The sequence below is a fragment of the Plecotus auritus genome, assembly GCF_963455305.1.
Source record: "Plecotus auritus genome assembly, chromosome: 7".
In the NCBI taxonomy this organism is placed as follows: Eukaryota; Metazoa; Chordata; class Mammalia; order Chiroptera; family Vespertilionidae; genus Plecotus; species Plecotus auritus.
Window position 1 is genome coordinate 169,413,817 of NC_137774.1, and position 16,448 is coordinate 169,430,264.

Sequence of the window (16,448 nt, forward strand, 5' to 3'; positions counted from 1 at the left end):
TGACCAAACCTCCTCTCTAGCTCGCTCCCATCACAGACTTGGTAAGAAACATCTCCTGTGCGGTGACCCGGCGGAACAACCTCAGGAGGGCTCTCCAGGAATACGCAGCCAAGTTCGACCCTTGCCAGTGTGCTCCGTGCCCTAACAACGGCCGCCCCACTCTCTCCGGGACCGAATGTATATGCGTGTGCCAGAGCGGCACCTACGGCGAGAACTGCGAGAGACGCGCCCCGGATTTTAAATCGGGTAAGTGTCAGCAACTCATGGTGAGGGAGGCGTCTTTTCCCCTCCAAAAGGGGTGCCAGGTGGGTCAATGAAAACAAAGACAAACTGCCACTAGCACCTCCCACCTTACGCTAACTCCCAAGGAAGATAAGCCTGTAAAAAGTTCGACTCCAAAGTCCAACAGCCCTGGCATAAGCCTGCTGTGACCCACCAGCTCTGTGGCCTTGGGAAAGTCGCCTGGCCTCTCTGTACCTCCATCTGTTCATCCAGAGAATGGGATGATGTCAGCTTGTATCCAAAGATTAATGTATACAGAAAGGATACACAGCACAATGCCTGCAATATGACATAAATAAAACAATAGAAAATACTATAACATATAATGTGTGTTATAAGCCTTTTGTATGTTGTAATGTAGAATGGAGATGGCTTTGTGATAGGGATACATTAAACCATAGCTGAAGTGTTCATACAGGGCTAAGTAATATTCCTGGTTACCTGATCCTCCTGAGAAAGGGGATGTGTCATAGGAGTAGGAGAATATTCTATTACCTGTAAACACACGGTTTGATATATAGTCCACTCAGAAGAAGTTCACATTTATCATGTGTGTACACATATACATATGTGTGAGGTAGGTTGCAGGTCGTTGAAAATGATTCGCAACTGTGGCCATTTCATCCAGCTGTGGGGACCGGGAAAGGAAATCAGGCAGGGTGTCAGGCCCTAACTTCCCCTTATCCTCTCAACAACCCTGTGATAGTCCACAAAGGACCACACAGCAGAAAAGTGGGGACCCCAGGTTGGCCTGGCTTCAAAGCCCACATTCCCTGGGCTACACCATCACTGTGGGCGGGTCTGCCTGCCTTCCAGATGCGGTGGACGGGAACTGGGGCTGCTGGTCTTCCTGGAGCCAGTGCGACCTCACCTACAAGAGATCGAGAACCCGAGTGTGCAACAACCCGGGCCCACTGCGAGGAGGGAAGCCTTGCGAGGGGGAGAGTCGGCAGGAGGAGCATTGCTCCATCTCAATCATGCAGAACGAGTAAGGAGTGCAGCGGGTGGGGCGGGTCTGGGACCCGCCGGCACAGTGAAGGCATCACTACCTTACTGCTAAGCAAAGAAATAACTGGAATCTTCCCTCTTCCAACACAGCATGTTAGGGAGGCATTACACCTGCTGCTACCCTTTTATATAAACATGTACAGGCCACTCTATGTATACATATCCATTAAATATATGTGTGTATGTACATGTTTATTCTATTATATGCACATATTTATTGTTCCCTTTTAGTGGACAAGCATGTATCAATGACGACGAATATGTAAAAGAAGAAGACCTCCCTGACCTGGAATCAGACACAGGGTGTCCTCGTCCAGTTCCTCCGGAAAATGGATTTATCCGAGTAAGCATCCTGACCTTCCCTTCAGGGTTGGGGTTTAAAAAAAAGATAGAAGTTAAAAAGTATGTTTTTGAACGTTAGACTTATTGTGTTCCTAGTTTAATAATCTTCTGTTGACCTAAAAAGTGAAAAAAGTGATATTTAGAAACATGTTGCCACTCTCCCACCCTGAATTCCCTGGAGATGTCACCCTGAATTCCCTGATTGTTGGACCAAAGGATAGCGGGTTCCTTGTGTTACTTGGTTCCACCAATTCACCTGCTACCCGTGCATTTATGTGGGTGGACAATGGCACTTGAGCATCATGAGGGTTGGGTGGCTGGTAAGAACCTGCACCCATGTCATTATGATTTGTGAAGTGGAGACCCGGTAATGGACGTGCCACCCAGGGGTCCGGGTGGGGCTGGTAGACGTGATGTCACTATGGAAACAGAGCTTTGTGCATGTTTCCCCCGGAACTGAAAGGCGCGCTCCTCGTCAAGCTGGGAAATGCAGGACCTTTGCATGGAAGACTTTCTACTTGAGTTGGGTCTTGAGAGAAGGGAAGAAGGTGTTGGGCATAGAGAGGCATTAGCCAGGTGGCCAGGTAAAGGCATAGAGACATGAAAGAGAATAAATGTTATGTTCAAAGAACAGCAGATGTTTTGTTTTGCTAGGGGACAGGTTTTACAGGAAGAAATGGCAAGAGGTGAGGAGGGTAATATTCCAAAGCAAGTAAGACCCATTTTAACTTGAAAATTTTAGTGACTCTCCCTCCAACACACACACACACACACACACACACACACACACACACACACACACATATATACAGACACACACACACACACACACACACATGGAAAAGGGACCAGTTAGAAAGTTGTCCTTGTAAGAGATTATAAATGCCATAAACCAAGGCAGTGGTGATGGCAAAGGAAAGGGGGACTTGGAGAGAGATTTAAAAGGTGAAATTGAAAGGACTCTGTAACTAAGTAGATACAGGAGTGAAGGAATCGAAAGAAACCAGATGACCCCGAGGTGTTGAGAAATATTATTCATAGCGCTAATAATTTGCTGGTTTCGATGTTAATTCTAGAATGAGAAGAAACTGTACTCCGTTGGGGAAGATGCTGAAATCGCATGCTATACTGGATTCAAGCTTGTTGGGTACCAGTACTTCAGCTGCTTGCCAGACAGGACCTGGAGACAGCTCGATGTGGAATGCCAGCGTGAGGCTCGCCCTTTCTCGTGACTGCTCTAAAGAATAAATGCGCCCAAAATAAATAAAGCTAAGTCACCATAGACCAGGACATTTTACTACTTTTTATTAACTCTGGTGGAAAGGTTTAGTGAAGCAGAAAATAGGACTCATCTGCTAACACTAGATTTCAAAGCATCTTCAGGTGTCAGTTCTGGCCCTGCATGTTTGCCTCATACACACAGGATGGTGAAACATGTGCTTAAAGAGAAACCCGGGAGGTCTGCTCACTGCTTCTAACCACAGACATCGGCCTAGTCCGATGTCCAAACTGATGCAGATTGCTGAGTCCCAGGAAGATGCTGCTTACACCCTTAGCATATCGGCGATGGAGCTGCATGGGGAAGGCTGTTTCCTCCTTAGAGCACTTCATATCCTTTCCTGAGGAGGAGTGTGAAGGCTCCATGCATAGCTGTGCTCCAGTAAAGTCAAAATGAGAATCAGACAAGGCTCATGGGGACTCCAAAGAGCTTTCATGAGACCCCGTGAGGCAGAATTGAGACCAGCATCGGTTAGAATGTCTTGCCTCTATCACTCACAATGTGGTGACTTGCTTTTGGGCAAAGGAGAGGGAAGAAGAAGAGGTTCCTGTAATATAATGAAAGGTGGAAGTGCCTGGAGCCTACCTTAGACGGGAACCTCAGACAGTGGAGCTAAAGGAGGGTCTCGGGGAAAGCCTGGGATCCTCAACCCCCAGGTTCTCTGATGACAAGGGGGCATTAAAACAGAGTGAATGGAATGAATCACATTAAAATCACCTCTTGTGTTGTATAAAATCGGCCTACATCTGGTGTGTATTCCACTCCACTGACGCCTCTAAAATTTTTCTGCTGCAGTGACACAGTGCCTCAAGCCAGTTGTGCAGGACGTTCTGAGGATCTCGCCGTTTCAGAGATCGTATGAAATTGGAAAATCTGTTGAGCTAACCTGTCCCAAAGGCTTTGTGGTTTCTGGGCCATCGAGGTACACATGCACTGAGGATTCCTGGACACCGCCCATTTCAAACTCACTCACCTGTGAGAATGGTGAGTAGCAGCTCAGGATTCCCTTTTCTCTCATCTACACACATGTATGCATATGTACACATTAAATATACGTGTGTGCCTAGGGGAGGGGTCTCCCAAGGTTGGTAGCATAGCATCTACCATGGTGCTATTTCTTGAGTGTGTTCTGGGAGGGCAAAGCGGGTTGTGTAGAGGAGGAGGTCAGGCAGAAATGAGAAGTTATTGGTCGAGTGGATATCTTCAAATTTTAGAGATCGAGGTTATGTTTCTTTTTCAATATACTTCAACATTTTGAGAGAGTGCAAACTCGCCCATAAAATCAGAATTGATAGCTAACTGAAAATTGGGTTAAAGTGGGAGGTCATTAAAAAAACAGTACATATTACTTTTTAATAATTTAAGCATTTTATTTTAACTTGAAACATAGGAATACACATTCACCAATTTTCTGATATACAACCAATTTTTATTTTTAATGAGTCATCTATTTTATCTGCTAACTATGCCTCAAGTGCATCCACTTCTCTCCATTTCTACCTTGGGGACTGATCAAAATCACCATCTTCTTTCACCCAAACTACTACAATAACCCCCTAGATTGTCTACCCACAGCTCTCTTGACCACTCTCCACACAGAAGCCAGAATTAATTTCTATTCCAAAATCCAGACCTGATTTTGTCACACCACTGCTGCTTAAAACCCTTCAAAGACTTTTCACTGCTTATAAAGTAAGGATGAAAGTCCTTCCATAAGCCCTCAAGGACCCTGTACCAGGTCATACCTTGTTCCATGCGCTTGTTTTTGTGCTCTTCAATTACCCTGGTCTTCAGCTCCAGGAAAGTCACATGCTGCCTCATTTTTTAGCACTTTCATGCCTGATATTTCCTTTCCTGCTGTTTCCTTCCCCTTTTCTCTTCTCATTTCACCATTTCTAACCTTCCCAGCTATATCCATTTCCTTGTTTATATGCTTTCTCTTTAATAGAACTAAGAAGGACGGCAATTCTATTTGTATGGATGTTTTTCTTTGATTCATGTCTGTCTGCCTCCATAAGACTATAAGCTCTGTGAGCATAGGATCTGGGTCAAATTTTGCTCAATACACTACCCCCAAAACCTAATGCGGTGCTGGGAATACCATAGTTTTCTCAATAAATATTTAAGAAACAAGTGAACAGAAATTTCACCAATTCTATTTTCTTTAGTTATCTGAAGTTAACAGCAATTTTAGGTTGGAAAATGACAGCGCATGAGAGCTGGAAATGACCTTTGCAATGGAATATTTCACGACAGCTTATTTGGAAAAGCCAAAATGAATGTTCTAACTGTAAGAGATAAATGAGAATCTTTTACCATTGCCTTTGCTCCTAAATCCAAGTTTTCACTTGGAATCTATTCCATGCACTGGACTTTACTCCTTTTTCTCTTCTTTCAGATTTTATGGACAAATTAAAGGGCCGTTGTCAACTAGGACAAAAGGAATCAGGATCTGAATGCATCTGTATGTCTCCAGAAGAAGATTGTAGGTAAGAGGCACTCTGTGAAGCGTGTTTGGGAATTGGGAAGACCAGTCTAGTATAGCCAGCTTGATGGAGGGACTGAGCTTCTTTTTAATTTTATTTTATTGTTTAAAGTATTATAAATAGTAGTACATATGTCTCCTTTTTTTCCCCCATTGACCTTCCCCCGGCCTCCCCTACCCACCCCCCCACACACATGCTCTCACCCTACCCCACCCCAGTGTCTTGCATCCATTGGTTATGCTTATACGCATGCATACAAGTCCTTCAGTTGATCTCTTACCTCCCCCCGCCCCCAGCCCTCCCGCTGTAATTTTACAGGCAGAGGCTTCTCTGCCTCTGTATCTATCTTTTTGTTCACCAGGTTATAATGTTCTTTATTATCCATAAATGAGTGGGATCATGTGGTATTTTTCTTTCAATGACTGGCTTATTTCATGGGGCTGAGCTTCTTGAAGCACAAACATGAAACATACTAATTTTTCAAATAACTGATCCCGCCTGTGCTCAACTGAATTCCTCCTTTCCTACTGGTTGCAAGCTTTCTCATCATCTCTCAGCCCAGTTCCCAAGTTTTCATGGCTTTTGTTTATTAAAACAGTCTCATTTTTATTATAATACTTATTCCTGTCTATTTTTAAACTTCAGATTCAGTTATCTCAAAGCTTTCCTCTTTCCCGAAGTATAGGGCAAAGTTGTGACTCCCAAAGTTTAGAGTAGAGAAAGTGGTGTGAGTATGGAGTTCACACTCACATACAAATACACACACACACACACACACCTTTGTCAGTCTATCTTTTCATGTAGGGGAAGGGCATAAACATTATACATCTTCATGTGACTGCCATGAATAGTTAGCTATCTCCTCTTTGTTGTTATAACTGTCTTTTCTTTGCATGAAAAAAAAAAAAACCAGGAGTGTCGAGGTCACTTATTATTGAAGGTCTACTTTCAGCTGAAATTAATGCAAAGTAGCATTGGTTTCAGATAAAATTTTGTTTCTCTGTCTCACACAATAAATCCAGAGGTAGGCAATCTAGAACCAGTGCATTGACTTGCCTATTTCAGATAGCACCAAGGTCCCTTCTGCTCTCTGCTCTGCCCTCCTCAAGCTGCCTTGTGGTCTGAAATTGCTCTGCTGGAACAGGACGAAAGGAAAGCTGAAAACACACACATTCCCTCCTCTGAAGGAGAGTTCCTGAAAGACCCATCATTTGCTTTCATCTCCTTAATCTTCTCTTACTCACATGGCCACATGTCTCTGCAAGGGAGGCTGAAAATGCCATTCTTTGGCTGGATGTGCAGGCATTTTTTAATAAAATTAGATCACCAGGGAGGAAAAAGAATGAATGCTGGGGTAAGAAGCCAGCAGACTGTGCCCAACTGTTAACACTTTAAACACTGAATAGCTCTCATGTTCCTCTGTGCTGCAGGTGCACAAATGCTTATTCATTCATTCATTCATTCATTCATTCATTCATTCATTCAAACACTACAGCATCTTTTTCTGTATAATTCAGCCCAAAGGTGGCTCTATCTACCCTCCTCAGTGTCCACCACAGTGGTCCACCACGCAGCTTCTCGCTGCTGGAGTCCCCTCTGGGTGGTACTTAAAGCATTCATACTGCCCATTGAATCCAGGGGAAAATTCTTTCTCTATCTTTGTAATACCAAACCATGAGAGTACAGACTGTCCTCTGGAACTGTCTGAAGTTCTTCCCTACCTCTCTAGCCTCTTTCTGTAGTCTCAGTTCTCTTTTCTATGGCATTGAAGGTGTCTGGGAGAGTGGCTGGCCCCAGCCGAGGTGTTTCAAACTTAGTGAGTGGCCTTTTCTTCCCAGCTATGGGCTCTAGTTCCTGGAAACAGTCTTACATGCTGGTGAACTGATTGTTAATTCTAAAATTGATATCGGAATAGAGGCTCTGATTTGGAGTGACCAAGGAGTTCTTGTCCTCTCCGTGAGTCAAGGGCTATGGCCACTGGTTACTTCTCAATAGCAGGATCCATCACCTATTCAGAGAGATTACACAAGTTAACAACGAATAACTTAGAAGTGCATGCTCTTAATCATAATACAAACCCACTTGCAAAGCCATGTAATGATATACAATTCTGGTGCTGCAATTAATGAGTGTTACTGAGCTCAGAAGAGGTACAGGTGGACTATCGTGGGCTAGGTCAATCAAGGTTAGCTTCAAAGTATAGGCAGGAATTGAGCTGGACACAGATGGACAGAGAGGAGAGACAACGCAATGCTAATTGAGCAGGGCATGGGATGATAGCAAATGAAGAATAATCTTATCAATTTAGAAAATGATCAATACAATTTTCAGGTGATATAGAAGGATTAAGGGGATGGGAAAATAATTCCAGAAAGGCAAATTGATTTGAATAAAAATATGAAAGATCTTTTTAAGAATTTAAAATTCACTTAATTCAAAGGCAATTGAGAGTAATACCAAGATTAAGATAAAAGTTTTGAAAGATGAATCCCAGAGCATGCAAGGGGATGAAAAGAAGAGAAATTAGAGGGTGGGGAGAGCAGGGGAAAGATAACTGGGTAGTAAGTTACCATATTAAATTGGCTGGATGCCATTTCTTGTCTTCTGGTCTTCATGTGTAAATGCTTGCTTTCCTCTCTTGGGCAGCCAATATTCAGAAGATCTCTGTGTGTTTGACTCAGACTCCAACAGTCACTTTACTTCACCAGCTTGCAAATTTATGGCCAAGAAATGTTTAAATAATCAGCAATTCCATTTTCTACATATTGGTTCCTGCCAAGATAGTCTACAGTTAGAATGGGGTCTTGAAAGAACAAAGCTTTCATTCAACAGCACCAAGAGGGAATCCTGTGGCTATGACACCTGCTATGACTGGGAAAAATGTCCAGGTAAGTGCCGATGGTGACCACATACTAGAAATGCTCTCGCCAAAAATTCATCTCAGCTAATATATCTTGTTTACATTCATACACTCTCTCTTAAAATGAACCTTGCCTTAATAAGAAATAATTCCATTTTGTTGTAAAAATATTTATAAACAGAAAAGAAAAACATAACCCACCCACAATTAGAAATAACTGCTTTAACAGTTCTGGTGTAAATCTTTCTCATCTTTTTGCTATGCATATATAATCAGCACCACCCTCAGACCCCAGTAAGAAGAGTACACATCCTGATTTCGTGCTTCAGGCACCCGTCCCCTCTCCCAGCTTTAGAGGGCGTATATCTGAATTGTCTAAGATTTCCTTTGGCATTTGGGACCAGCTGGGGCCAGCAGAGGTAGAGTGCTCTGTGCCTGGACTGGGCTCCTTGTGGACACCAATTGCTGAAGCAGATTCCTCAAATTTTTTTATGTCCAATTGTAGTGCCTGGAACCAGCCAAGCCTGGCTGTATTATTCGGGCAGGATTCCCTGAACCCAGACAAGGACCCTCATAGACTCAGGCACTGTTTCTCTGACCCTCTCTTCCACCATGCATGGGGTCAACCAGATGTTCTAAGACTATAGCATCATCTCTGGTTCAAAGCTAGACCCATTCCCAGAGCAGGCTGATGAGCCAGCAGGGTAGTCTCTCTCAAGATTGCTTGGAATTGGACTGCTGGTATGGTGCTGACACTGATTTGGAGTGATTTTAATAATTTATATAGAGAAGCATTCCATAAAAAATTTTTTCTCCAGGGGTTGCCCTGATTATATTACAAATTTTAAAAAATAAGATCATACTCTAAATCTTATTTTACATATTGCTGCTTTTCACTGATATCATAAAACTATTTCCATGTCATCATATATTATTCTGCTACATAATTTTTAATGTCTGCAAAAGCCTATATGGACATTTTGTGATTCATTTAACCAATCTTCTGTTAGGCATTTAGATTTTTCCCAATGTTTTGCTATTACAGACAATGCTCTGGTAAATCTATCACAGATAAATCTATAATGTTGAATTATTTTCTTAGGTTATACCTTAGAAAATGGAATTTCTAGTTAAATATTATTTTAAATTATTAAGTTTCTTGTATCACCTTGCTTTCCAGAAATGTTTTTACCATATTGTATTCCTATCTACAATGTATGATAAAGACTGTCCTCCCACACTTTCATCAAACCTGAAGTTAACACTCCTTTATATCTTTGCCAATTTGATGTTTAAGACGTGGTGTTACATTTCTATTTTCTTTAAAGTGTATTGACTATTGGCATTTTATGTGTTAATTGCTTGGAAGCAGAATTTCACAGCAGTTCCTATGCTCTAAGATGAAGTTTGACCCTGAAATAGCTCACCTGAGCTTCACGTAATCTATATATATAAAAGCCTAAGCAATCATCTGAGTGTTTGACTGTTCGTCTGGAAGCTATGATGCGCAATGACCACTAGGGGGCGGATGCTCCAACCAGTAGAGGAGGGAGCCTCACGGTTGCTGCAGGGGCATTGTCACCCTGAATCTGCTTCACCCACACCTCGGACCCAGAGAGGAGGGAGCCCAATTCCAGGATTTCACCGGAGAACTGCCCTCTCACAATCTGGGACCCCTTGGGGGATGTCAGAGAGCCCGTTTTGGCCCAATCCCCGCAGGCCAGGCCGAGGGAACCCACTGGTGCACCAATTCGTGCACTGGGCCTCTAGTATACCTATAAATATAGGATTTGAAGAATAGGATTTAACAGAACTCAAAAAGCAGCCAGATATCACACGTGTCACTCTTCAAAAGCTTATTTTAAAATGAGGCATAAAGTATGCAATAGAAAGTTGTTGAATTGTTGCATCTAATTTTTACTAAAACCACCTTACTTTTGGAAAAATGTTACTGTTCCCATTGACTCCTCTTTCGCTTTCCAGTCCAATGTTCTTCAAATCAGTCCTAGAAAAGGGGAGAGGCCTTATTTCCTAAATAAAGTTTCATCCTGTTCTACTTAAAGCTGATTGTCAAGGTCCAGCTCCCTTGATAGGATGGTACTCATGACAAAGGGTAGACACAGGAGCCATGGTCAATGGACCATCCGATGGTAGCAACTCAGGAAATCAATGTCTGGGGCTCCAACCTTTCAGCCATCTTGGAACAAGGCAATTCACTGTGAGAGACAGCAAACCAAGGCCCCATATGTACACTGCCTAATTCTAAACACTATTAAGTCATCTTCTAGATGAACACTGTTATTCATTCTTTCACTGCCCGACCAACACCATTATCCAACTGACATCTCTCTCAGAAACAATAATTTGTGGTAGAAAAAAAAGCTGCCAGTGTTATGCAACATCATTTTAAAATCTAAACATTTTCTTTGAAATTTGTAGTGTAAGAACATTATTGTCAAAAGTACATACAGAAAATAAAAGGATTTTGGACAGAAAATCAAATCAAAATGGTAGCTCAGGCATGCTACCAGGTAGCTCAGGGATGTGTTTAGTGCTTTCATCCCTCCTTATCTATCATGGAGAAGAGGTCTTCATCAAATTCTGCTATTGCAAAGAACTGGGGGGGGGGGGTGATACTTTTCCACAAATTATTATTTTTAAATCAGTCTGAGTAACAAATAAGCTGCAGCTTACAGTTTCATAAAAATCGGTCTTTATTGTTAGGTCTTTGTTGTACATATATCCAAATTCCATGGTCCCCAGGAGTCAAAGATTATCAAACAAGAAAAAAACAAACAGTAAAATATTTGAATACATGAATGTTGCTCAAGTTAATCACACTAAAACATAAATATTTCTTAGTAAGAGATTGACATTGTTTAAAGTATTATTTGGTCCTGCACACAATCAGAAAAACGGAAGCACGTCCTCCCCAGTAGATATGGTCTGCCTCTGGCAGCCTCTTTAATTGCTAAGCAAAAGTCAATGTCACAGAGAATTCGAGTCAAAAAGCACTATAGACCAGCATCATTGTATAAACCACAGCGTTTATAAAGAAAGAGAAAGTCAAACATTGTATTTTATACCCGCCCCACTCACGGCAAGGTGGGAGATTATTAATCCTGAGTTGAATTGAATGTCACTGTGATTAAATTGTGTACTTTGCTACTCATTTCCTTCTCTTTCTAAAACAAAACAAGGAAAAGTTTAAAATGGAACTTCAAAGTGACATGAAGTTCACTTTTCAAAAGTTAGAACACAAACGATTTTGCAATGAGCCGGTTTTTATGCATATTAAGTGTTTTGCCTGAACTTCAAAAATATCCCACCTTAACTAACAGGAGGGGGAGACTTATTCAGCAAACAGCCCTTTGGTATCTAATAGAAGGAAGTCACTGTACAAAGTACGATGAGATAGATGTCTGAAGAGAAAAGGCCTTTGTACACTTGCACCGTTCGCCGTAATTGGAGGAATGACTTTACACAATGCTTGCCTGAATCATTTCAATGCAAGGCCGTAGGTGATGAGAGTTGTAGGGGTGATAAGTATCTTCGGGTCTGGGGGCGTTTCATAAGGTTGAAAGCATGAGAACTGAGTGTTGAAGGATGGATTGAGGGAGGTGATGGGAAAGGGCTCTGGTACTGGTGCTCTGAAAACAACCTTGCAAAGAGCGTTTCAGCCACAACTAGACTGAGTGGTGATGGTGGCCTTTCCAGAAGCCCAGGAACTGGCTTTCTCTTCAGAGATGGAACAGCCTGCTGTCCTTCACCAGACCCCATCCTTCCCGACAATGGACAAGACTTTCCACAACTGGAATCTTCTCCAGCGGGTTGACAGGAGGCATAGGGGGGAAAGTGTGCTTTTTCATGAAATGTTCCTACCAAGGGCAGAAAGCTTGAACTTCCTTGCCCTGTTTTCTCCCATCAGTTGAGACACACGGGACAGAATTGACATCTGCCTTACAAACACTGCTCTGTTAATGAAACCGCTGCTGGGTGTCAGGCTGACCTCAGATATGGTGACAGCAGTCATTTAGGTTTTAAAACCTGCCTTCGCCACTTACTAATTGTGGGACCATGGACAAATCACTAACTCCTCTGAGTTTCATTTTCTCATCTGTATAATTAGTATGCTAACAGATATTTCATGTTTGTTGTAAAGATTAAATGAAATAAAGCATGTAAAGTGCTTGGCCTATTAAATGGGTTTTATAGTACATGCTCAATAAATTGTAAAGCTAAACGTACATAGGCAGTGCCGATGAGAAAAGAACGGAAAGGACTAACTGATGACACTATGGAAATGGACTGGCAGGATGGAACTGACTGTGTGGGAACGGTGAGCAAGAAGGAGGTGTCAGAGATGACCCAATGCTGCGTCTTGTCTTACTGGCTTACTATGCATTCTGCTCTCTTATACGCAGGCACACCCTTCAGCACAGTTGCGTATTGGGTCATTGCCTTTGTTTCAGCGTTCTCAATTATTGCTAACCAAGGAGCTCGCCACTCTGGGGACAAGTTAGGTAAAATCCCACCCTGAGAACCGTGGTGATCACATTGTCTCTCTCATTGCAGCCTCTGCTTCCAAGTGTGTCTGCATGTTGCCCAACCAGTGCATCAAGGGTGGGGACCAACTCTACTGCGTCAGGATGGGGTCATCAACGAGTAGCAAGACAGTGAACATCTGTGAAATAGGAACTGTAAGATGTGCCAACAGGAAAGTGGAAATACTGCATCCTGGAAAGTGTTTGGCCTAACACAGTTACCGATGAACAGATTGACTGTCCAAAAATAACCCCTACAAAAGGGCATTCTGGTACAAACAGCCGACTGGCATGCTCAGAAGTTATTGACAAACTCTTTTGTATTAGTTTCTTATAATTATTCTCCCTGTCTTTCCTGTCTTGGCTTCCCCTCCAGCCCAAGACACCCTGCAGCATAGCCCTAGAAAATACCTTGCATATCAATCTAGTAAACTCTTCTGTTCATGTTGTATTAAAATGATGAAATTTCAGAGGACCTTTGAAGCCTGTGGTATTAAGCACCCTCACAAGTAGAGATAAGAACAAAAGCCATCATTTTCTTCTATGAATCAATAAACATAGAAATCTACAACTTGTAAAACACATTTTTTAATTGTTTTTATAGAGGAAGGGAGAGGGAGAGCGAGATAGAAACATCAATGCTGAGAGAGAATCATTGATCTGCTGCCTCCTGCTCGCCCCCCACCAGAGATCGAGTCCACAACCCAGGCATATGCCCTGACCGAGAATTGAACCATGACCCCCAGTTCATAGGTTGACACTCAGCCACGGAGCCGCATCAGCCAGGCGTAAGACACATTCTTGAAAACCAACCTTCATGCATCCATTCAAAAAATAGTTCTGAATGGCTACACGGTACCAAGTACTGGGAGGCAGCCTGCCGGAGGAGATCCTGGGAAGCGTGGGTCCACACTGGGGAGTTCTCCCTTGACAGGCACACAAGACCGCTTCCTGCTCAGAGTGTCCTGAGCGCAGGGTGCTTGCAAGAGCAGCCAGCGCTCTTGGCAGAGTGAGAAGGAGAAAGATAGGTGCAGCACTTTCTCCATCTGAGTCCCAAGGCATAGGGGAGAAATAACGTTTCTGGTTCTCCTGGCTCCGCAGGAAGGAGCACAGAGAAGAGGAGAGGCAGGCGCTCTGAGGCCATCCTGAATCTTGGATGTGAACCTATAGAAAACACCAGAAGGAGACTCAGCTGCCTCTCTGAGGAAGTTCTGGGGCAGAGCGAGTAGGAGAAAAGCAAAGCATCACCCCAAGGAAACACACAGACCACCAGTAACATGAAACTAGATTTAGTAAGAACAAGGCCAGAAGTGACCCCCATCATGGACTGTCTATCAGACAACTCTGGGCATCTCGCCTAGTCCACTTCCTTGCTTCCAACACCAGAGGACCAGGCCCAGCAGCTGCAGGCGAGGGCAGTGTCCTGGAATGAGACCTGCCCCTCCTCCTCACTTCCATGAGGCTGGAGGGCTTGGAAACTTGTCAGAGCAACCCTCCTCCCTCCCCAAATCCTCTGATCCACACACCTCATTGATGCTGGAGGCGGGGAAGGTGATGAGGTATAAATTGGAAATGCAAGTGGAGCCTTAAACTGAACCAAGTTCTAAAAACAGAAACTGGCCAGAAATGTACATGATGTGTCCCAGATTTATTTGAGGCAAGAGGAAAATGGAAGTGGGCAGAGCATAGAAAGCTGTGTTTGTTTGCTAGGGTTGCCATAACAAAGTACCACAAACTGGGTGGCTTAAATAATGAAAATATATAGTCTCACAGTTCTGGAGGCCAGGAATCTGAAATCAATGTCTCAGCAGTTCCTCCGGACACTGTAGGACAGAACTCTTCCTGGCCTTTCCTGGCTTTTGGTGTTTGCAGAAACCCTCGGCACTCCTTGGCTTGTAGGTGCATCCATCACTGAGTCTCTGCCTCCATCATGACGTGGCGGTCCTCTTTGTCTTCCTTCTGAGCGTGACTGTCTACCACGTTTGCATAGTCTTAGGAGGATGGCAGTCCTGTTGGGTTAGGCCCACTCTAATGACCCTATCTTATTTAGATCACAACTGCAAAGACCCTATTTCTAAATAGGGCCACATTCACAGGCACCAGGGGTTGGACTTTATTTAACATGTCCTTTTTTGCAAGCACCATTCAATCCATAGCACTGTGATTGAAAAAAAAGAAAATGTTTTCTCTTTGTGCCCCATAATATAATCAAAGGCTTACACGAGCTATTACATTCATATTGGTTGATTAAAGTACATTGCCTTAAAGTATTTTATTCTTTTACTTGTAGCAATCTTCCTTAAGGATATTTTTAGTGCATTAATCCATTAAAGTTTACATTAGGTTACTTTGCATACACCACTTACCAGTTGAATTTTTCACACTTTACTATTAATATTAATATAGCAATTTAGTACAAGAAGTGTTAAGAGCTAGTGATAAAACCATCATCATGAAGCAAAGAGCAAAAGTGAACATATTAAATACCTGGAATTTGGGCCTAAAATCTCCACCACTATCCTAGAAGATTAAATAAATTCCAGATCAAAGGTAAAAGCTTTATTCTCTTAGGCTACTAGAAATGAATATGAAGTATTCATGCTTGTTAAGTAACAGGAAACCAATTCAGGACCTGTTTTCAATATGGATTTTAATTTTTGTTTATTCTGCAAGATATTGACAAAATAAAGGAGACCCAAGTTTAAAGAACTTTATAAATCATCATGCTCTACGTCTCAGATGTCCTGGAAGCAGAATCCTAAGACTATGAGTGAGTTCCTCTTTGTGGCAGTCTTCAACAAAGCTCACTGAATTTTAGAATATTTCACTGTTTTTTCTCTTTCTACAAAAACCTACAACTCGCACAACCAAGATTCCTTCCGTTTAAAGAGTGTGTCTCTCCTGCAATTTGCAGAAGAGCACCCAAGAGCTAACCCTAATCCACACCTTCCTAAGTTCCATTTCTGAGTAGCAAGAGTCTGACAGGTCCTGGTGTGTCTGGTTGGCGTCGGACACCACATCCCTGCAGCTTGATTAATTGGATTCTAAATGGCTGGCTGTCTCTGAGGTCACCTTCATTCTTTTGGAATATCTCATCTGTGGAATCAATGAGGCATCAAGCTTCTAACCAAACAAGTGGCCTGCAAAATTAGAGCTGTATCTATTTTATGTTATGGGAGTGAGGCAGCCACTGCCGCTCTATTTGTCTTCTTGACAAGTTCTAGCTGTACAGCTTCAGTTCCACCTGTCAAACGTCAATTAGTCTAGGTGTGTGTCACCAACTAAGGGATTCCAAGGAATAGATGGTGCCTTGAAAGTCATGCTCACAGTGATTTATGGAGAAAGATGATCAGGACAACATTATTTATAATGGCAAAAAATGACACAGCCTAAATATCCAGTGATAAATTATGGCCCCTCCATATGGAAATAGTACACGACCATTGACCAGCACCTCTTTTAAAAGATACTTAAAGGACATAATAAAGGGTGGAAAAAAAAACAGGCTATCATACTGTATATGCTTAAACTATGTAAACTGTGTGTGTAATGCCTTTAAAAACAACAACTGGGAGAACAAATCACTGGGATTTGGGGTTATGTTAATTTTCTTCATTTTCTAGAATTAAACACGTAAGATAACATCT

At 42.6% G+C, this 16,448-nt stretch overlaps 1 protein-coding gene across 2 annotated transcripts in view; it reads left to right on the forward strand.

Annotated features, from left to right (window-relative positions):
* The window catches only part of C6 (complement C6), a 49,548-nt gene extending 34,478 nt beyond the window's left edge, over positions 1-15,070 (forward strand). For both annotated transcript variants that reach the window (XM_080679927.1, XM_080679926.1), the window contains exons 11-18: positions 21-246; positions 1,099-1,270; positions 1,522-1,633; positions 2,709-2,841; positions 3,707-3,895; positions 5,310-5,400; positions 8,044-8,285; positions 12,833-15,070. In XM_080679927.1, coding sequence (XP_080536053.1) covers positions 21-246; positions 1,099-1,270; positions 1,522-1,633; positions 2,709-2,841; positions 3,707-3,895; positions 5,310-5,400; positions 8,044-8,285; positions 12,833-13,014 — 1,347 coding nt within the window. In that variant the 3' untranslated portion in view covers positions 13,015-15,070. The remainder of the gene's footprint in view (positions 1-20; positions 247-1,098; positions 1,271-1,521; positions 1,634-2,708; positions 2,842-3,706; positions 3,896-5,309; positions 5,401-8,043; positions 8,286-12,832) is intronic.
* Positions 15,071-16,448: the final 1,378 nt, after the last annotated feature.